General features: G+C 42.0%; 1 protein-coding gene across 5 annotated transcripts in view; it reads left to right on the plus strand.

Moving 5' to 3' along the window:
- The window catches only part of AAAS (aladin WD repeat nucleoporin), a 103,523-nt gene that overhangs the window by 72,069 nt on the left and 7,018 nt on the right, over positions 1–24,436 (plus strand). For 4 of the 5 annotated variants that reach the window (XM_056555239.1, XM_056555243.1, XM_056555240.1 and 1 more), the window contains exons 2-12: positions 12,244–12,372; positions 17,276–17,403; positions 17,509–17,564; positions 17,713–17,804; positions 18,144–18,190; positions 18,268–18,366; positions 21,047–21,190; positions 21,574–21,694; positions 23,272–23,396; positions 23,467–23,527; positions 23,617–23,707. In XM_056555239.1, coding sequence (XP_056411214.1) covers positions 12,250–12,372; positions 17,276–17,403; positions 17,509–17,564; positions 17,713–17,804; positions 18,144–18,190; positions 18,268–18,366; positions 21,047–21,190; positions 21,574–21,694; positions 23,272–23,396; positions 23,467–23,527; positions 23,617–23,707 — 1,087 coding nt within the window. In that variant the 5' untranslated portion in view covers positions 12,244–12,249. Of the gene's footprint in view, positions 1–4,078; positions 4,109–12,243; positions 12,373–17,275; positions 17,404–17,508; positions 17,565–17,712; positions 17,805–18,143; positions 18,191–18,267; positions 18,367–21,046; positions 21,191–21,573; positions 21,695–23,271; positions 23,397–23,466; positions 23,528–23,616; positions 23,708–24,436 lie in introns of those variants that run through there. The other variant, XM_056555242.1, reaches the window with a different exon arrangement.

Genomic DNA, 24,436 nt, shown 5'->3' on the forward strand with positions numbered 1-24,436 from the left:
TCTGAGATGTGTATGATGTCAGTGACACTAGTGATATCTGGGATGTGTATGATGTCAGTGACACTAGTGATATCTGGGATGTGATGTGTGTGATGTCAGTGACACTAGTGATGTCTGGGATGTGTATGATGTCAGTGACACTAGTGATGTCTGGGATGTGATGTGTGTGATGTCAGTGACACTAGTGATGTCTGGGATGTATGATGTCAGTGACACTAGTGATATCTGGGATGTGTATGATGTCAGTGACACTAGTGATATCTGGGATGTGTATGATGTCAGTGACACTAGTGATATCTGGGATGTATGATGTCAGTGACACTAGTGATATCTGGGATGTGTATGATGTCAGTGACACTAGTGATATCTGGGATGTGTATGATGTCAGTGACACTAGTGATATCTGGGATGTATGATGTCAGTGACACTAGTGATATCTGAGATGTGTATGATGTCAGTGACACTAGTGATATCTGGGTTGTGTATGATGTCAGTGACATTAGTGATATCTGAGATGTGTATGATTTCAGTGACATTAGTTATATCTGAGATGTGTATGATGTCAGTGACACTAGTGATGTCTGGGATGTGTATGATGTCAGTGACATTAGTGATATCTGGGATGTGTATGATTTCAGTGACATTAGTGATATCTGAGATGTGTATGATTTCAGTGACATTAGTTATATCTGAGATGTGTATGATGTCAGTGACACTAGTGATATCTGAGATGTGTATGATGTCAGTGACACTAGTGATATCTGGGATGTGTATGATGTCAGTGACACTAGTGATATCTGGGATGTGTATGATGTCAGTGACACTAGTGATGTCTGGGATGTGTATGATGTCAGTGACACTAGTGATATCTGGGATGTGTATGATGTCAGTGACACTAGTGATATCTGGAATGTGTATTATGTCAGTGACACTAGTGATGTGTATGATGTCAGTGACACTAGTGATATCTGGAATGTGTATGATGTCAGTGACACTAGTGATATCTGGAATGTGTATGATGTCAGTGACACTAGTGATATCTGGGTTGTGTATGATGTCAGTGACACTAGTGATGTCTGGGTTGTGTATGATGTCAGTGACACTAGTGATATCTGGGATGTGTATGATGTCAGTGACATTAGTGATATCTGAGATGTGTATGATGTCAGTGACACTAGTGATATCTGGGATGTGTATGATGTCAGTGACACTAGTGATATCTGGGATGTGATGTGTGTGATGTCAGTGACACTAGTGATGTCTGGGATGTGTATGATGTCAGTGACACTAGTGATGTCTGGGATGTGATGTGTGTGATGTCAGTGACACTAGTGATGTCTGGGATGTATGATGTCAGTGACACTAGTGATATCTGGGATGTGTATGATGTCAGTGACACTAGTGATATCTGGGATGTGTATGATGTCAGTGACACTAGTGATATCTGGGATGTATGATGTCAGTGACACTAGTGAAATCTGGGATGTGTATGATGTCAGTGACACTAGTGATATCTGGGATGTGTATGATGTCAGTGACACTAGTGATATCTGGAATGTGTATGATGTCAGTGACACTAGTGATGTGTATGATGTCAGTGACACTAGTGATATCTGGAATGTGTATGATGTCAGTGACACTAGTGATATCTGGAATGTGTATGATGTCAGTGACACTAGTGATATCTGGGTTGTGTATGATGTCAGTGACACTAGTGATGTCTGGGTTGTGTATGATGTCAGTGACACTAGTGATATCTGGGATGTGTATGATGTCAGTGACATTAGTGATATCTGAGATGTGTATGATGTCAGTGACACTAGTGATATCTGGGATGTGTATGATGTCAGTGACACTAGTGATATCTGGGATGTGATGTGTGTGATGTCAGTGACACTAGTGATGTCTGGGATGTGTATGATGTCAGTGACACTAGTGATGTCTGGGATGTGATGTGTGTGATGTCAGTGACACTAGTGATGTCTGGGATGTATGATGTCAGTGACACTAGTGATATCTGGGATGTGTATGATGTCAGTGACACTAGTGATATCTGGGATGTGTATGATGTCAGTGACACTAGTGATATCTGGGATGTATGATGTCAGTGACACTAGTGATATCTGGGATGTGTATGATGTCAGTGACACTAGTGATATCTGGGATGTGTATGATGTCAGTGACACTAGTGATATCTGGGATGTATGATGTCAGTGACACTAGTGATATCTGAGATGTGTATGATGTCAGTGACACTAGTGATATCTGGGTTGTGTATGATGTCAGTGACATTAGTGATATCTGAGATGTGTATGATTTCAGTGACATTAGTTATATCTGAGATGTGTATGATGTCAGTGACACTAGTGATGTCTGGGATGTGTATGATGTCAGTGACATTAGTGATATCTGGGATGTGTATGATTTCAGTGACATTAGTGATATCTGAGATGTGTATGATTTCAGTGACATTAGTTATATCTGAGATGTGTATGATGTCAGTGACACTAGTGATATCTGAGATGTGTATGATGTCAGTGACACTAGTGATATCTGGGATGTGTATGATGTCAGTGACACTAGTGATATCTGGGATGTGTATGATGTCAGTGACACTAGTGATGTCTGGGATGTGTATGATGTCAGTGACACTAGTGATATCTGGGATGTGTATGATGTCAGTGACACTAGTGATATCTGGAATGTGTATGATGTCAGTGACACTAGTGATGTGTATGATGTCAGTGACACTAGTGATATCTGGAATGTGTATGATGTCAGTGACACTAGTGATATCTGGAATGTGTATGATGTCAGTGACACTAGTGATATCTGGGTTGTGTATGATGTCAGTGACACTAGTGATGTCTGGGTTGTGTATGATGTCAGTGACACTAGTGATATCTGGGATGTGTATGATGTCAGTGACATTAGTGATATCTGAGATGTGTATGATGTCAGTGACACTAGTGATATCTGGGATGTGTATGATGTCAGTGACACTAGTGATATCTGGGATGTGATGTGTGTGATGTCAGTGACACTAGTGATGTCTGGGATGTGTATGATGTCAGTGACACTAGTGATGTCTGGGATGTGATGTGTGTGATGTCAGTGACACTAGTGATGTCTGGGATGTATGATGTCAGTGACACTAGTGATATCTGGGATGTGTATGATGTCAGTGACACTAGTGATATCTGGGATGTGTATGATGTCAGTGACACTAGTGATATCTGGGATGTATGATGTCAGTGACACTAGTGATATCTGGGATGTGTATGATGTCAGTGACACTAGTGATATCTGGGATGTGTATGATGTCAGTGACACTAGTGATATCTGGGATGTGTATGATGTCAGTGACACTAGTGATATCTGGGATGTATGATGTCAGTGACACTAGTGATATCTGGGATGTGTATGATGTCAGTGACACTAGTGATATCTGGGATGTGTATGATGTCAGTGACACTAGTGATATCTGGGATGTGATGTGTATGATTTCAGTGATATTAGTGATATCTGAGATGTGTATGATGTCAGTGACACTAGTGATATCTGGGATGTGTATGATGTCAGTGACACTAGTGATATCTGGGATGTGTATGATGTCAGTGACACTAGTGATATCTGGGATGTGTATGATGTCAGTGACACTAGTGATATCTGAGATGTGTATGATGTCAGTGACACTAGTGATATCTGGGATGTGTATGATTTCAGTGACATTAGTGATATCTGAGATGTGTATGATTTCAGTGACATTAGTTATATCTGAGATGTGTATGATGTCAGTGACACTAGTGATATCTGAGATGTGTATGATGTCAGTGACACTAGTGATATCTGGGATGTGTATGATGTCAGTGACACTAGTGATATCTGGGATGTGTATGATGTCAGTGACACTAGTGATGTCTGGGATGTGTATGATGTCAGTGACACTAGTGATATCTGGGATGTGTATGATGTCAGTGACACTAGTGATATCTGGAATGTGTATGATGTCAGTGACACTAGTGATGTGTATGATGTCAGTGACACTAGTGATATCTGGAATGTGTATGATGTCAGTGACACTAGTGATATCTGGAATGTGTATGATGTCAGTGACACTAGTGATATCTGGGTTGTGTATGATGTCAGTGACACTAGTGATGTCTGGGTTGTGTATGATGTCAGTGACACTAGTGATATCTGGGATGTGTATGATGTCAGTGACATTAGTGATATCTGAGATGTGTATGATGTCAGTGACACTAGTGATATCTGGGATGTGTATGATGTCAGTGACACTAGTGATATCTGGGATGTGATGTGTGTGATGTCAGTGACACTAGTGATGTCTGGGATGTGTATGATGTCAGTGACACTAGTGATGTCTGGGATGTGATGTGTGTGATGTCAGTGACACTAGTGATGTCTGGGATGTGTATGATGTCAGTGACACTAGTGATGTCTGGGATGTGTATGATGTCAGTGACACTAGTGATGTCTGGGATGTGTATGATGTCAGTGACACTAGTGATGTCTGGGATGTGATGTGTATGATGTCAGTGACACTAGTGATGTCTGGGATGTGATGTGTGTGATGTCAGTGACACTAGTGATGTCTGGGATGTGATGTGTGTGATGTCAGTGACACTAGTGATGTCTGGGATGTGTATGATGTCAGTGACACTAGTGATGTCTGGGATGTGATGTGTGTGATGTCAGTGACACTAGTGATGTCTGGGATGTGTATGATGTCAGTGACACTAGTGATGTCTGGGTTGTGTATGATGTCAGTGACACTAGTGATATCTGGGATGTGTATGATGTCAGTGACACTAGTGATATCGGATGTGTATGATGTCAGTGACACTAGTGATATCTGGGATGTGTATGATGTCAGTGACACTAGTGATATCTGGGATGTGTATGATGTCAGTGACACTAGTGATGTCTGGGATGTGTATGATGTCAGTGACACTAGTGATGTCTGGGATGTGTATGATGTCAGTGACACTAGTGATATCTGGGATGTGTATGATGTCAGTGACACTAGTGATATCTGGGATGTGTATGATGTCAGTGACACTAGTGATATCTGGGATGTGTATGATTTCAGTGACATTAGTGATATCTGAGATGTGTATGATGTCAGTGACACTAGTGATATCTGGGATGTGTATGATGTCAGTGACACTAGTGATATCTGGGATGTGTATGATGTCAGTGACACTAGTGATATCTGGGATGTATGATGTCAGTGACACTAGTGATGTCTGGGATGTGTATGATTTCAGTGACATTAGTGATATCTGGGATGTGTATGATGTCAGTGACATTAGTGATATCTGAGATGTGTATGATTTCAGTGACATTAGTTATATCTGAGATGTGTATGATGTCAGTGACACTAGTGATATCTGGGATGTGTATGATGTCAGTGACACTAGTGATATCTGGGATGTGTATGATGTCAGTGACACTAGTGATATCTGGGCTGTGTATGATGTCAGTGACACTAGTGATGTCTGGGATGTGTATGATGTCGGTGACACTAGTGATGTCTGGGTTGTGTATGATGTCAGTGACACTAGTGATGTCTGGGATGTGTATGATGTCAGTGACACTAGTGATGTCTGGGATGTGTATGATGTCAGTGACACTAGTGATGTCTGGGATGTGTATGATGTCAGTGACATTAGTGATATCTGAGATGTGTATGATGTCAGTGACACTAGTGATATCTGGGATGTATGATGTCAGTGACACTAGTGATATCTGGGATGTGATGTGTGTGATGTCAGTGACACTAGTGATGTCTGGGATGTGTATGATGTCAGTGACACTAGTGATGTCTGGGATGTGATGTGTGTGATGTCAGTGACACTAGTGATGTCTGGGATGTGTATGATGTCAGTGACACTAGTGATGTCTGGGATGTGTATGATGTCAGTGACACTAGTGATGTCTGGGATGTGTATGATGTCAGTGACACTAGTGATGTCTGGGATGTGATGTGTATGATGTCAGTGACACTAGTGATGTCTGGGATGTGTATGATGTCAGTGACACTAGTGATGTCTGGGATGTGATGTGTGTGATGTCAGTGACACTAGTGATGTCTGGGATGTGTATGATGTCAGTGACACTAGTGATGTCTGGGATGTGATGTGTGTGATGTCAGTGACACTAGTGATGTCTGGGATGTGTATGATGTCAGTGACACTAGTGATGTCTTGGTTGTGTATGATGTCAGTGACACTAGTGATATCTGGGATGTGTATGATGTCAGTGACACTAGTGATATCGGATGTGTATGATGTCAGTGACACTAGTGATATCTGGGATGTGTATGATGTCAGTGACACTAGTGATATCTGAGATGTGTATGATGTCGGTGACACTAGTGATGTCTGGGTTGTGTATGATGTCAGTGACACTAGTGATATCTGGGATGTGTATGATGTCAGTGACACTAGTGATGTCTGGGATGTGTATGATGTCAGTGACACTAGTGATATCTGGGATGTGTATGATGTCAGTGACACTAGTGATATCTGGGATGTGTATGATGTCAGTGACACTAGTGATGTCTGGGATGTGTATGATGTCAGTGACACTAGTGATATCTGGGATGTGTATGATGTCAGTGACACTAGTGATATCTGGGCTGTGTATGATGTCAGTGACACTAGTGATGTCTGGGATGTGTATGATGTCAGTGACACTAGTGATATCTGGGATGTGTATGATGTCAGTGACACTAGTGATATCTGCGCTGTGTATGATGTCAGTGACACTAGTGATGTCTGGGATGTGTATGATGTCGGTGACACTAGTGATGTCTGGGTTGTGTATGATGTCAGTGACACTAGTGATATCTGGGATGTGTATGATGTCAGTGACACTAGTGATATCGGATGTGTATGATGTCAGTGACACTAGTGATGTCTGGGATGTGTATGATGTCAGTGACACTAGTGATGTCTGGGATGTGTATGATGTCAGTGACATTAGTGATATCTGAGATGTGTATGATGTCAGTGACACTAGTGATATCTGGGATGTGTATGATGTCAGTGACACTAGTGATATCTGGGATGTGATGTGTGTGATGTCAGTGACACTAGTGATGTCTGGGATGTGTATGATGTCAGTGACACTAGTGATGTCTGGGATGGGATGTGATGTGTGTGATGTCAGTGACACTAGTGATGTCTGGGATGTGTATGATGTCAGTGACACTAGTGATGTCTGGGATGTGTATGATGTCAGTGACACTAGTGATGTCTGGGATGTGTATGATGTCAGTGACACTAGTGATGTCTGGGATGTGATGTGTATGATGTCAGTGACACTAGTGATGTCTGGGATGTGTATGATGTCAGTGACACTAGTGATGTCTGGGATGTGATGTGTGTGATGTCAGTGACACTAGTGATGTCTGGGATGTGTATGATGTCAGTGACACTAGTGATGTCTGGGATGTGATGTGTGTGATGTCAGTGACACTAGTGATGTCTGGGATGTGTATGATGTCAGTGACACTAGTGATGTCTGGGTTGTGTATGATGTCAGTGACACTAGTGATATCTGGGATGTGTATGATGTCAGTGACACTAGTGATATCGGATGTGTATGATGTCAGTGACACTAGTGATATCTGGGATGTGTATGATGTCAGTGACACTAGTGATATCTGAGATGTGTATGATGTCGGTGACACTAGTGATGTCTGGGTTGTGTATGATGTCAGTGACACTAGTGATATCTGGGATGTGTATGATGTCAGTGACACTAGTGATGTCTGGGATGTGTATGATGTCAGTGACACTAGTGATATCTGGGATGTGTATGATGTCAGTGACACTAGTGATATCTGGGATGTGTATGATGTCAGTGACACTAGTGATGTCTGGGATGTGTATGATGTCAGTGACACTAGTGATATCTGGGATGTGTATGATGTCAGTGACACTAGTGATATCTGGGCTGTGTATGATGTCAGTGACACTAGTGATGTCTGGGATGTGTATGATGTCAGTGACACTAGTGATATCTGGGATGTGTATGATGTCAGTGACACTAGTGATATCTGGGCTGTGTATGATGTCAGTGACACTAGTGATATCTGGGCTGTGTATGATGTCAGTGACACTAGTGATGTCTGGGATGTGTATGATGTCGGTGACACTAGTGATGTCTGGGTTGTGTATGATGTCAGTGACACTAGTGATATCTGGGATGTGTATGATGTCAGTGACACTAGTGATATCGGATGTGTATGATGTCAGTGACACTAGTGATATCTGGGATGTGTATGATGTCAGTGACACTAGTGATGTCTGGGTTGTGTATGATGTCAGTGACACTAGTGATGTCTGGGATGTGATGTGTGTGATGTCAGTGACACTAGTGATGTCTGGGTTGTGTATGATGTCAGTGACACTAGTGATATCTGGGATGTGTATGATGTCAGTGACACTAGTGATATCTGGGATGTATGATGTCAGTGACATTAGTGATATCTGGGATGTGTATGATGTCAGTGACACTAGTGATATCTGGGATGTGTATGATGTCAGTGACACTAGTGATGTCTGGGTTGTGTATGATGTCAGTGACACTAGTGATGTCTGGGATGTGTATGATGTCAGTGACACTAGTGATATCTGGGATGTGTATGATGTCAGTGACACTAGTGATATCTGGCATGTATGATGTCAGTGACACTAGTGATATCTGGGATGTGTATGATGTCAGTGACACTAATGATATCTGGGATGTATGATGTCAGTGACACTAGTGATATCTGGGATGTGTATGATGTCAGTGACACTAGTGATATCTGGGATGTATGATGTCAGTGACACTAGTGATATCTGGGATGTATGATGTCAGTGACACTAGTGATATCTGGGATGTGTATGATGTCAGTGACACTAGTGATATCTGGGATGTGTATGATGTCAGTGACACTAGTGATATCTGGGATGTGTATGATGTCAGTGACACTAGTGATATCTGGGATGTGTATGATGTCAGTGACACTAGTGATGTCTGGGATGTGTATGATATCAGTGACACTAGTGATATCTGGGATGTGTATGATGTCAGTGACACTAGTGATATCTGGGATGTGTATGATGTCAGTGACACTAGTGATATCGGATGTGTATGATGTCGGTGACACTAGTGATATCTGGGATGTGTATGATGTCGGTGACACTAGTGATATCTGGGATGTGTATGATGTCAGTGACACTAGTGATGTCTGGGATGTGATGTGTATGATGTCAGTGACACTAGTGATATCTGGGATGTATGATGTCAGTGACACTAGTGATATCTGGGATGTGTATGATGTCAGTGACACTAGTGATATCTGGGATGTGTATGATGTCAGTGACACTAGTGATATCTGGGATGTGTATGATGTCAGTGACACTAGTGATATCTGGGATGTGTATGATGTCAGTGACACTAGTGATATCTGGGATGTGTATGATGTCAGTGACACTAGTGATATCTGGGATGTGTATGATGTCAGTGACATTAGTGATATCTGGGATGTATGATGTCAGTGACACTAGTGATATCTGGGATGTGTATGATGTCAGTGACACTAGTGATATCGGGATGTGTATGATGTCAGTGACACTAGTGATATCTGGGATGTGTATGATGTCAGTGACACTAGTGATGTCTGGGATGTGTATGATGTCAGTGACACTAGTGATATCTGGGATGTGTATGATGTCGGTGACACTAGTGATATCTGGGATGTGTATGAGGTCAGTGACACTAGTGATATCTGGGATGTGTATGATGTCGGTGACACTAGTGATATCAGGGATGTGTATGATGTCAGTGACACTAGTGATGTCTGGGATGTGATGTGTATGATGTCAGTGACACTAGAGATATCTGGGATGTATGATGTCAGTGACACTAGTGATATCTGGGATGTATGATGTCAGTGACACTAGTGATATCTGGGATGTGTATGATGTCAGTGACACTAGTGATATCTGGGATGTGTATGATGTCAGTGACACTAGTGATATCTGGGATGTGTATGATGTCAGTGACACTAGTGATATCTGGGATGTATGATGTCAGTGACACTAGTGATATCTGGGATGTGTATGATGTCAGTGACACTAGTGATATCGGATGTGTATGATGTCAGTGACACTAGTGATATCTGGGATGTGTATGATGTCAGTGACACTAGTGATATCTGGGATGTGTATGATGTCAGTGACACTAGTGATGTCTGGGATGTGTATGATGTCAGTGACACTAGTGATATCTGGGATGTGATGTGTATGATGTCAGTGACACTAGTGATATCTGGGATGTGTATGATGTCAGTGACACTAGTGATATCTGGGATGTATGATGTCAGTGACACTAGTGATATCTGGGATGTGTATGATGTCAGTGACACTAGTGATATCTGGGATGTGTATGATGTCAGTGACACTAGTGATATCTGGGATGTGTATGATGTCAGTGACACTAGTGATGTCTGGGATGTGATGTGTGTGATGTCAGTGACACTAGTGATATCTGGGATGTGTATGATGTCAGTGACACTAGTGATGTCTGGGATATGATGTGTATGATGTCAGTGACACTAGTGATATCTGAGATGTGTATGATGTCAGTGACATTAGTGATATCTGAGATGTGTATGATGTCGGTGACACTAGTGATATCTGAGATGTGTATGATTTCAGTGACATTAGTGATATCTGGGATGTGTATGATTTCAGTGACATTAGTGATATCTGGGATGTGTATGATTTCAGTGACATTAGTGATATCTGGGATGTGTATGATTTCAGTGACATTAGTGATATCTGAGATGTGTATGATGTCAGTGACACTAGTGATGTCTGGGATGTGTATGATGTCAGTGACATTAGTGATATCTGAGATGTGTATGATGTCAGTGACATTAGTGATATCTGGGATGTGATGTGTATGATTTCAGTGACATTAGTGATATCTGAGATGTGTATGATGTCAGTGACATTAGTGATATCTGGGATGTGATGTGTATGATTTCAGTGACATTAGTGATATCTGAGATGTGTATGATTTCAGTGACATTAGTGATATCTGAGATGTGTATGATTTCAGTGACATTAGTGATATCTGGGATGTGTATGATTTCAGTGACATTAGTGATATCTGGGATGTGTATGATTTCAGTGACATTAGTGATATCTGGGATGTGTATGATTTCAGTGACATTAGTGATATCTGAGATGTGTATGATTTCAGTGACATTAGTGATATCTGAGATGTGTATGATGTCAGTGACATTAGTGATATCTGGGATGTGTATGATTTCAGTGACATTAGTGATATCTGGGATGTGTATGATTTCAGTGACATTAGTGATATCTGAGATGTGTATGATGTCAGTGACACTAGTGATGTCTGGGATGTGTATGATATCAGTGACATTAGTGATATCTGAGATGTGTATGATGTCAGTGACATTAGTGATATCTGGGATGTGATGTGTATGATTTCAGTGACATTAGTGATATCTGAGATGTGTATGATGTCAGTGACATTAGTGATATCTGGGATGTGATGTGTATGATTTCAGTGACATTAGTGATATCTGAGATGTGTATGATTTCAGTGACATTAGTGATATCTGAGATGTGTATGATTTCAGTGACATTAGTGATATCTGGGATGTGTATGATTTCAGTGACATTAGTGATATCTGGGATGTGTATGATTTCAGTGACATTAGTGATATCTGGGATGTGTATGATTTCAGTGACATTAGTGATATCTGAGATGTGTATGATTTCAGTGACATTAGTGATATCTGAGATGTGTATGATTTCAGTGACATTAGTGATATCTGAGATGTGTATGATGTCAGTGACATTAGTGATATCTGGGATGTGATGTGTATGATTTCAGTGACATTAGTGATATCTGAGATGTGTATGATTTCAGTGACATTAGTGATATCTGAGATGTGTATGATTTCAGTGACATTAGTGATATCTGGGATGTGTATGATTTCAGTGACACTAGTGATATCTGGGATGTGTATGATGTCAGTGACATTAGTTATATCTGGGATGTGTATGATGTCTTTAGGTGAATTTGTCCATAGGAGACCAGACATCTCTCACTTTACAGAAGGTTAATTGTCAGTAATACACTGAGCCCCTCACTTTCTCAAATGTTGCCCTCTGTCATACACAGACCAAGATGTGCTCCTTGGACCTGTTCCCTCCTCCTCTTCCCCGTGGCGATGTTGCGCTGTTTGAATACAACAACACGATGATCCCCTGGCTGGTCAATGAAAGCCCACCACCCTCATTTCATACCGCGGTAAGATCTGTTTTACCAGTACAGTTTATGAGATTGTATTGGTGTTCACTCTTTTCTTTAGTAGGCTATACATCAATTTTATAGTGTGGGAAATTCATCTGTCATCAGATCTCTGAAAGGTTTCCTTTAAGAGTTGCTGCCAGATGCTAATACATGCACCAAAAGTACAGATTGGTGAGAGGCACGCTGCTTTATCGCACTTCAGTCCATCATTGGGTGGGGGGGGGGGGTGAGAGTCCTTGCAGTCATCCAGCGTTCTGCAGATCAACAGCTGCTGAAAAGTCTCTGAATCTTCCAATGGTTGAAATGTTGTGTTATATATTTACTACTACTTGTGCTGGTCTACTTCTGGGAAAAAAGATTACTAAAGCACCAGCCACTTACCGTCATGGCTGTAAATGTTGGCACCCCTGAAATTTTTCAACAAAATGAAGTATTTATCACAGAAAAGGATTGCAGTAACACATGTTTTGCTTATACACATGTTTATTCCCTTTGTGTGTATTGGAACTAAACCAAAAAAGGAGGGGAAAAAAGCTAATTGGACATAATTGGACTGGCGCAAGGCGAATGTGGTGCCAATCTTCAAAAAGGGCTCTAGGTCTTCCCCAGGAAACTATAGACCGGTAAGACTAATGTGCATTGTGGGTAAATTGTTTGAAGGACTTATAAGGGATTACATACAGGAATACATAGGGGATAATTGTATTATAAGTGATAGCCAGCATGGGTTTACTAAGGATAGAAGTTGTCAAACCAATCTAATTTGCTTTTATGAAGAGGTGAGTAGAAGCCTTGACAGAGGAATGGCTGTGGATATAGTGTTTCTGGATTTTGCCAAAGCGTTTGATACTGTCCCTCATAGACGTCTGACAGGTAAGTTAAGGTCTTTGGGTTTGGAAATTTTAGTTTGTAACTGGATTGAACACTGGCTCATGGATCGTACCCAGAGAGTGGTGGTCAATGATTCGTACTCTGATTGGTCCCCGGTTATTAGTGGTGTACCCCAAGGTTCAGTACTGGGACCGCTGTTGTTTAATTTATTTATCAATGATATAGAGGATGTATTAACAGCTCTGTTTCTATCGTTGCAGATGACACCAAGCTTTGTAGCATGGTACAGTCTATAGAGGATGTGTATAGGTTACAAGATGACTTGGATAGACTAAGTGTCTGGGCATCCACTTGGCAAGTGAGGTTCAATGTGGATAAATGTAAAGTTATGCATCTGGGTACTAATAACCTGCATGCATCGTATGTCTTAGGGGGGATTAAACTGGCAGAGTCACTGGTAGAGAAGGATCTGGGTGTACTTGTAGATCACAGACTACAGAATAGCATGCAATGTCAGGCTGCTGCTTCCAAAGCCAGCAGGATATTGTCATGTATAAAAAGAGGCATGGATTCAAGGGACAGGGACATAATACTCCCCCTTTATAAAGCATTGGTACGGCCTCACCTGGAATATGCTGTTCAGTTTTGGTCGCCTGTACATAAAAGGGACACTGCAGAGTTGGAAAGGGTGCAGAGACTCGCGACTAAACTAATATGGGGCATGGAACATCTTAGCTATGAGGAGCAATTAAAGGAGTTACAATTGTTTAGTCTTGAGAAGAGACGTTTAAGGGGGGATATGATAAACGTATATAAGTATATAAATGGCCCATACAAAAAAATATGGAGAAAAACTGGTCCAGGTTAAACCCCCGCCAAAGGACGAGGGGGCACTCCCTCCGTCTGGAGAAGAAAAGGTTTAGTCTAAAGGGGCGACACGCCTTCTTTACCGTGAGGACTGTGAATTTATGGAACGGTCTACCTCAGGAACTGGTCACAGCAGGAACAATTAACAGCTTTAAAACAGGATTAGATACATTCATGGAACAAAATAACATTAATGCTTATGAAGAAATATAAAATCCCATCCCTTCCCCAATATCGCGCCACACCCCTACCCCTTAATTCCCTTGATGGACATGTGTCTTTTTTCGACCGTACTAACTATGTAACTATGTAACTATAATGTCACCAAACTCCAAAAATGGTCTGGACAAAATTATTGTCACCCTTTCAAAATTGTGAAAACATTAGGTTATTTCAAGCATGTGATGCTCCTTTAAACTTACCTGGGGCAAGTAACAGGTGTGGGCAATATAAAAATCACACCTGAAAGCAGATAAAAAGGAGAGAAGTTCACTTAATCTTTGCATTGTGTGTCTGTGTGTGCCACACTAAGCATTGACAACAGAAAGAGAAGAAGAGAGCTGTCTGAGGACTTGAGAACCAAAATTGTGGAAAAATATCAACAATCTCAGGGTTACAAGTCCATCTCCAGAGATCTAGATTTGCCTTTGTCCACAGTGCGCAACATTATCAAGAAGTTTGCAACCCATGGCACTGTAGCTAATCTCCCTGGGCGTGGACGGAAGAGAAAAATTTATGAAAGGTGTCAACGCAGGATAGTCTGGATGGTGGATAAGCAGCCCCAAACAAGTTCCAAAGATATTCAAGCTGTCCTGCAGGGTCAGGGAGCATCAGTGTCAGTGCGAACTATCCGTCAATATTTAAATGAAATGAAACGCTGTGGCAGGAGACCCAGGAGGACCCCACTGCTGACAAAATCATTCTGGGAAAATGTTTTGTGGACAGATGAGACCAAGATAGAGCTTTTTGGTAAAGCACGTCATTCTACTGTTTACCGAAAACTGAATGAGGCCTACGAAGAAAAGAACACAGTACCTACAGTGAAATATGGTGGAGGTTCAATGATGTTTTGGGGTTGTTTTGCTGCCTCCGGCACTGGGTGCCTTTGATGTGTGCAAGGCATCATGAAATCTGAGGATTACCAACGGATTGTGGGTCGCGCTGTACTGCCCAGTGTCAGAAAGCTGGGTTTGCATCCAAGATCCTGGGTCTTCCAGCAGAACAATGACCCCAAACATTCGTCAAAAATCACTCAGAAATGGATGGCAACAAAGCGCTGGAGAGTTCTGAAGTCTCCAGCAATGAGTACAGATCTAAATCCCATTGAACACCTGTGGAGAGATCTTAAAATTGCTGTTGGGAAAAGGCGCCTTCCAATAAGAGACCTGGAGCAGTTTGCAAAGGAAGAGTGGTCCAACATTCCGACTGAGAGGTGTAAGAAGCTTATTAATGGTTATTGGAAGCGACTGATTTCAGTTATTTTTTCCAAAGGGCGTGTAACCAAATATTAAGTTTGGTGTGACATTATGTCCAATTTGCTTTTTTCCCCTCCTTTTTTGGTTTAGTTCCAATACACACAAAGGGAATAAACATGTGTATAGCAAAACATGTGTTACTGCGATCCTTTTCTGTGAGAAATACTTAATTTTCTAGAAAAATTTCAGGGGTGCCAACATTACCGCCATGGTTCTACAATTTGTCTACTTTCACTTTGAACGTAGGTTTCACAATAGAAAAAAAATGCATCTGCTATTGGAGTGTCGTGATTTGCTTTTCTATTGGTATACAGATTGGAAAATCCTTCAACTTGGCACCCACCACTTAATACAGATGTGCAGGACCGTTATTTATCTCTACACTATACTTTCTACCTGACCATCTAGGTATGGTGACAGATGTCCTTTACCCTCCATTGGTGTGTTATTAGTACAGATGAACACTATCTGGCACTTACAGCACCAAGCAGCAACCATTAAAATTCCTTCATTGGTTGCAGGATTACATGGGTGTGGAGATTGACTGCCATCAACTCTGATATGATAAACTTTAAGATATCCCTGCATTTTTCCTTAAAGGGGTACTCCACTGCCCTAGCGTTCAGAACATTTAGTTCTGAAAGCTGGGTGCGGGCTGCGGGGTCGTGATGTCACGGCCACGCCCCCTCAATGCAAGTCTGTGGGAGGGGGCGTTTGTCCCCTCCCATAGACTTGCATTGAAGGGGTGTGGCTGTGACATCACGACCCCGCACCCAGCTTTTGGAACTAAATGTTCCGGACGCTGGGGCAGTGGAGTACCCCTTTAAACCATTGTGGGTCCCCTAAAGGCAGCTATAATCGGAACAAGGTGGTGGGGATTAGGGGATTGCAAATGTGACATCCATCAGTGGACATCCCTAGTTTTCAGTGGAGGCCATTAATTCTCTACAGTTACCGTGTGATGGAAGTCTTGGATGAACATGTCCTAATGTATCCCATTCATAGAATACAGACCCCTATTTATCCAGATACAGAATATCTTGCTCTCTATGGAGTGATGGTTTGCTCTGTGGCCTTTAATATGACTGGCCAAATCTTTACAACAGTCCTCAATTGGTCTTATGGAAGATTGGAAATCCTAGCTACATCTGCAGTCTATGGTTTGGCACACATTGGGGGAGATTTATCAAAGGATTTAGACTGTTTTTTCCCGTCTAAATTTGTCGCACAGAAAGTCGCAGTCTAAATATGTGCGACTTTTTTGCGACTTTTGCTTTAGAGGATTTTTAGAACATGATGCATTCTAGTCTATTTTAGACAGAAAAATGCATTGGTGCCGAATTTATCAAAAGCGACTTTTCAGTGACAAGTCGCATCGGCTGAAAGTACACTGAAATGTCAGACCATGTTGGAGCAGGATTATATACAGTCTAAAGCATAGATCCCAAAGTCTGTTCGCAGAGTTTATCAAGAGCCGTGCGACTTTTGATAAATTTGGCGCAAAATAGACCGGCCTAACCCTCTGTAGTTTGGTCTATATTGATGCGGGACATAGACAGCTTTGATAAATCTCCCCCATTGAGCATGGTCACTATAGATCTAAAAATTTGGTTGGCAAGGATGGTATGGTTACAATGATGCAGACATAGTGGTTGCGACTAGTGAACTACATCAGTCAGCAGTTTGCTGTCATTCTGTCACAGCCTGGTCCTTTTATGTCCTTACAGATGGTAAATGTTCCTGAACTGATGATTCCTCTAGATGCCCTGAAGGCTCCGGGGCGGATGGAGCTGAGCAGTAAAACAGCCTTTATACATCACAAGGAGACGGTCTGGAAACGCTGTTTAAACACTTGGTGAGTCCCTTGTGGTTCTTTATATGATTCTGCTACTTATATGTGGATACTACCCAGATAGTGTTTTTTTTATAAATGGAATAAACAATTGGTTTTCCACTTCAGGCACCAAATGGGACTTGCTGGACTATTGGAAGAGCTCTCCAACTCTGAGGAAGAGGGTAATGTCTGAATGCCATATTATTAGAGGCTCTAAAGCCAGTCGTTATGATGCATATTTTATTTTGATTATAAAATGGGAGAATATTAGATTTTGTCTTAGTTTTTTTTCAGACATTAGTCTTAGTGGATTTTTTTTCCCCCTTGCAGTGCCCCCTTTACTCTGTCGTGTTTCACGCTGTTTTCTTGCCGCATGTCGATGGGTCTCTTCTTTCCATGGATCACTTTTTCCACATCTTTTAGTAAGTAGCCCGTCATGGTGTCAATTTACCCTAAAACATAGTAAGTGATCAACTTCTTGATTATCAGTGCCACACTAAGGGTTTTGGCACTATGGGCACATAGAAATGGGATCATGTTGGCACGGTGTTAATGGAATCCGTATGCATATACCATAAATGATTATTGAGAGTCCTGGGCCCCCACCAATCCTAAGAATATGGGTCCATGTCTTTCCCTACTAGCAGAGAGGTGTCACTCATGTTATTGTCCCTTATAGTATATGAAAGATATAGAAACATATAATCTTTAGTTAAGTCTTTCTAACATTCTAATATTGAGAACTATATTTGTGTCCACAGATGAAGAGCGAGGATCTCACAGCTGAGTTTTCTCAGGCTTGTGACTGGTAAGTAACTGTTGACTTCAGTTTTGTCAACTAAGACAGTTTTCTGGTATTTAAATGGTTGTGTTCTTTCATATCAGGACCGGCTGTTCACTCCGAGCCTTCGCTTGGCATCCTCACACCACCAAATTTGCCTTAGCACTTGTAGATGACTCTATTCGGATATACACCACAGGAAGGTAAGATATGTATGGGCAGTGTTAGTATTTGTCATTTCCCTTAGTATATGTGTAGCAGTGTCCAGGTATTTTTCTCCAGGTAGAATAATTGCAAACTACAAGCTTAAATCTCTTTGGTTTACTAAGGGGCTTGGGACTGTACATGGCAGCCAGTATAAACAAGCAGACATGCAGTGTAAAGCATAAGGGAGGGTCAGAGCAACAATCTAAGCTTTTAATGAGACTGAGGTGGATTTCTGTGTTTTCAGGATTACAAATCATAGCTGTAGCAATGCACAAAAATGGAAAAAAGTGGTGAAAATTTAAAGCATTGCACATCCAGTAATCTTCTAATAAAATCCTTCTTTGTTACCCCTTACTGATGCAGCAATTTTTCTTTTTTTAAGAAAATAAGTATGCTTAAAGGGGTTGTCCTGTGTTTAAAGGGGTACTCCGCCCCTAGACATCTTATCCCCTATCCAAAGGATAGGGGATAAGATGTCAGATCGCCGCGTTCCCGCTGCTGGGGATCCCCGGGATCCCCGCTGCAGCACCCCGCTATCATTACAGCGCAGAGCGAGTTCGCTCTGCACGTAATGACGGGCAATACAGGGGCCAGAGCGTCGTTACGTCACGGCTCCGCCTCTCGTGACGTCACGACCCGCCCCTTTCAATACAAGTCTATGGGAGGGGGCGTGGCGGTCGTCATGCCCCTTCCATAGACTTGCATTAAGGGGACGGGACGTGATGTCACGAGGGGCGGAGCCATGACGTCACGCTGCTCCATCCCTTGTATCGCCCGTCATTACGCACAGAGTGAACTCGCGCGGTGCCACAGCGGCGATCCCGGGGCTCCCCAGCAGCGGGACCGCGGCGATCTGACATCTTATCCCCTATCCTTTGGATAGGGGATAAGATGTCTGGGGGCGGAGTACCCCTTTAACTTTTTTAAAGTATTGTCACCAGGCTGCCTTAAAAATAATAAAAACTTTAAAGAGAATCTATCATCAGGGTCACACACACTAACCTGCTGGTAGTTCGAGCGACCCTGATGATAATTACCTATCCACGATCCGTGGTCCCATTCTCCCGTTTTCCTCCTTATTCGGGCAGCAGGCTTGGGGAATCGGTGACACTTTAGGAGCAAGCTGACGTCACCGCTGTTGCTTCCCCAAGTCTCCTCACACCTGGGCATAGTGAGGAAGCAGCAGCAAGTGACATCAGCGTGCTTCTGGAGCGCCACCTGTGCACCTAGTCTGCTGCCCAAATAAGGAGGATAATAGATGAACAGGACCTTGGATCAGGGATAGGTAAGTATCATTATCATCATGGTGGCCCGGACTACCAGCCTGTACAAGCAGGTTAGTGCGAGTGACACTGATGACAGATTTCCTTTAACTCAATTTCCTCCGCTTATTGGGACCCCCAACTCACTAGCAACTGTATTTCTAGCATTTAGATGCAGTGATTGACATTGATCACAGCATCTAAAGGGTTAATGTCAGACATCAACATGGTCGCTGATGTCCGGCATTAACGGTAAGCCCCAGCTGCTCATAGCACCTGGAACTCACTGCATATTAGGCAAGCTCAGCTTGTGAGCTAGCCAAGTCCCCTAGCGCACCCATGTCATTCATGTACAGTAGTCCCTCAAGTTACAATATTAATTGGTTCCAGGACGACCATTGTATGTTGAAACCATTGTATGTTAAGACCATAACTCTATGGAAACCTGGTAATTGGTTCTGAAGCCCCAAAATGTCACCCAAAAAATAGGAAAATGCGAGGAATAAAGAAAAATTAGTAGATAACTAATATAGATAAAACAAATCCTTACATATGAAAGTAAGAAAAAGCTGCTGGGAACTGTGAATCACTGTCTATGTCAGTGTTTCCCAACCAGGGTGCCTCCAGCTGTTGCAAAACTACAACTCCCAGCATGCCCGGACAGCCGTTGGCTGTCCGGGCATGCTGGGAGTTGTAGTTTTGCAACAGCTGGAGACACCCTGGTTGGGAAAAAAATGGTTTACGTAGAGGACAGGAGCTTCTTCAGGGTCCTATACAGTACACACACTGTCCCAAATGGAGCCGCCCTTACTTGGTGTCCAAAGGAGCAGCTAACCCTGGCACAGGTTAGGAGTAGTACAGAACTTGTAGTTCCTCCCTATACTGTAGGGGGCGCTGCCAGACAGCTAGTCAGTGCATGCACTTCAGTAATACAGGTGATTTACCAGTGAATGCCCATTCTGATTGGTCAGTTCTTCCGGCCATTGACATGTTTTACAGATCTGGACTGTCCGTATCATTGTATGTTGAGTCTGGTTTCAAGTTACAATGGTCCAGAAAAAAACATTGTATGATGAAACTATGGTATGTTGAGGCCATTGTAAGTTGAGGGATCACTGTACGTTATCGTTGTTAAAGTCGCATACACTGTTAAAATCCTGTATACATAAAGATAATACTGCAGAGGTATTTGGGAAAAAATAAGCCAGTCCCAGGTGCAAATAAAGGGCCTATGTCAATGCCTACTATATAATTCTTCGGTCCAGAATAAAGATTGATTTAATTAGATGATTACTGTGTAGTTGAGCAAATATATATATATATAATTTTTTTTAATGAACCCTATGGAAATATATGTAATTTACCCTACATGTATGATAATGCAGTACAATATTATTTATTTTATACATTTTAGCCCAACAATACCCACATTGAAACACCGTTTGCAGAAGGATGTGGCAAGCATGGCATGGAAACCATTGTGTGCATCTATTTTAGCAGTGGCATGTCAGAGCTGTGTCCTGGTGTGGCACATCGACCCCACCTCTTTGTCCACAAGGTAACACATTTATTAATCCCTGCATGTGTCCTTTGGTCCTTTGTTCCCTGTTGGCATTGAGTGGCCGTTGAGCATGCACACTGCCACTCCATTCGAGGTGTGTGAGTATTATGGTAATAGCCAAGAACAGCATCCGGCAATCACCATTAGTTCCATATAGTTTGACTAGAGCAGTAGTGTGCATGTTTCACCTCCTGCTTCATTTAAAGGGTGAAGTAGGGACTACACAGAGTCCTCATTCTACTGATCAGAGGGGTTCCCAATGGTCAGATCCCCGCCCATCTAGCAGTTATCACTTATGGAGTGAATTGTTAATAGCCTATTACTAGAATGTTGCTTTAATATTGTAGTTATTCTTTTTATATCTGAGTTTTTGTTGACAGGCCCTCATCAGGTTGTGCTCAGATCCTTTCACATCCAGGTCACAGTCCAGTCACTAGTGTAGCTTGGTCTCCCAAAGGTGGTGTGTTACTGTCTGCATCCCCTGTCGACACTGCAATGTTGGTGAGTAACAACTGCACCAGTCAGGGCTGGACTTTTTCTCAAAATCAGTTATTATAATTGCAGTAAAATGCTGGATTAAATGCATATATAAAAAAGCAAAAAACTAAATCACTTCAAGAAAACTCAAAGCAAGAAAGAAAAGTCTGCACAGTATGTATAGCGTCCTATAGGCTGGAGAAACTGAGGTGTGGGTGGTGGATCGTAGACGGGGGTGCTATTCTGACAGGGGCAGTCTACAAAAGTGGGACATCAAAGAGAATAGAAAAGAATGCACTCACCCCGTAAATGACTTGCTTGAAGAAGTTTATTCTAAAAGGCAGTAAGTGTACAGCAGGTAGGATCAGGGAGCACCTCACGAGATGATTCCTGATCCTACCCTCTGTACACTTACTGCCTTTTAGAATAAATTTCTTCAAGCAAGTCATTTACCGGGTGAGTGCATTCTTTGTTATTTTTCTTCAAGTGGCACATCAAAGAGAATAGCAAACATTGAAAATCTTCACTCATACATAATAAAATGACAATTCACAAATTACAAGAGGAACCCCCTACTGGAGGGAATTGGAGAACATGACACCCAATGCCCTTAAGTACGCAAATCATACAGTAGAATGTATATGAAAAGCGCTGGTGCAACTTTAACAATCATAAAACAAATAAAATAGCAGGCTAAGAAAGGCTGACATCACAATGTAAAACTTACATAGAACAAATGCTGGGACAGAAAGCGGAATAACCCCAACGCAGCATTTTTGTTTTGAAACCTGTTGAGGGGTGTATGTACATGTATAAAACTGACAGGTATGGGTAAAAGAAAAGTCGCATTTAGAGCAAGCCGACATGCAGTGGATTTCCAATTGTAGATTACACATGTTTTCATTAAAGGAATGAAGTCTTCATCGTTACTCAGAAACTGACAAACTGCAGACTTAAAAATCTGCTCATCAGCAGCCCAATAAGATTGCTACCGTAAAGCGTAGTTACAACATGGACAGGGAAGACTGGTCAGGTTCGAGCAAAGTACAAAGATATTCTAAATAAAACCTAATCCAGAGTGATCTGGACCAAAGGTTCACCTCCCACAAGACAATGACCCCCAAGACGACACAGGAGTGGCTTAGGGTCAACTCTGTGAATATCCTTGAGTGGCCCAGCCAGAGCCCTGACTTAAACTCAATCAAACTTGAGAAACACAAAAATGGCTTTTACTGACGGTTTCTATCTAACCTGAAATAGCTTGAGAGGATCTGCAGAAAATTCCCAAATCCAGGGGTGCAAACCTTGTGGAATCATACTTAAGGACTGTAACTGCTGTAAGGGGCTTTAACGAAGTACTGAGTAAAGGGTCTGAATACTTATGTCAATGCAATATTTAAGTTTTTCGTTTTCAATAAATTAGCAAAGATTTCTATCATTCTGTTTTCACATTCTCATTATGGGGTATAAAGTGCAGAATGATTTTTTTAAGCAACAACATTGAAAATGTGAAAAGATCTGAATACCTTCCAAAGGCATTGTAAATTGGTTTGCTACCCTTTAGTCATTCGTGAAGTCACGTTTTTCTCCTGTGTTGTCAGGTGTGGGACGTCTCTACAGAGAGCTGTGTACCTCTACAGAGAGGAGGAGGTGGTGGTGTCACTTTCCTGTCCTGGTCTCCAGATGGTAGCAAGGTGCTGTCTACCACCCCATCTGCCGTGTTCAGGTGAGCAGATTACGTATGTTGTGATGTGTACATTGGCTTTGTTCATTATAACAATGTTTGTATCTTCCAGGGTATGGGAAACACACATGTGGACTTGTGAGCGCTGGCCAACACTTAGCGGCCGCTGTCAGGTCTGTTTATAGAGGGAACTACATTATATCTATCATTGTCGTCCCTGTTTCATCATGTTTTAGTATGTTTTTGTCTTTCCGCCACACAGACTGGATGTTGGAGTCCAGATGGACATCGTCTACTTTTTGCTGTCAAAGGAGAATCTGTGATATACTGCTTATCGTTCTCTGTCTTAGATGGTAAGTGTCTAACTTACTTATACTAGTCTGTGATTTATCTGCTTAACCAAACTGTTCTTAAAGTGAATTATATAAACCTACAATCCAGCTTCAAAATACAATACCTAACTAGAACTGTCTTCATTCTTCATGGCATACTTTTTACAAGGTGCTGGAAAGCAGCAGATGTGTAGGCTGCACATCAATGCTGAGAATCTACCACATCCCAAAGGGGACCTATTGAATTGAGATCTGGTAACTGTTGAGTCCCTTGGGGTCCACTAAACTTATTGTCATTATGTGAGCTTTGTGACATGGTACAATATCTGGCTGCAAGTAACAATCTAGTCATAAAAGATGAGAGAGGCCTGTAATATTCATCATAGATATACCTCAACTATGAGAGACATAATGAGGAAAAAAAATCCATAAAATCACATTGTCTTATTTCTAAAGAATTTATAACCAACACCAAAGAGCTGTCGAAGGACACCAGAAACAAAATTGTAGGCCTACACCAGGCTGGGAAGACTGAATCTGCAATAGGCAAGCAGCTTGGTATGAAGAAATCAACCGTGGGAGCAATTAGAAAATGAAACACATACAAGACCACTGATAATCTCCCTTGATCTGGGGCTCCACGCTAGATCTCACCCCGTGGTATCAAAATGATCACAAGAACGGTGAGCAAAAATGCCAGAACCACATGAGGGGACCTAGTGAATGACCTGCAGAGAGCTGGGACTGAAG

This window comes from Hyla sarda, chromosome 2, assembly GCF_029499605.1.
Source record: "Hyla sarda isolate aHylSar1 chromosome 2, aHylSar1.hap1, whole genome shotgun sequence".
NCBI lineage: Eukaryota > Metazoa > Chordata > Amphibia > Anura > Hylidae > Hyla > Hyla sarda.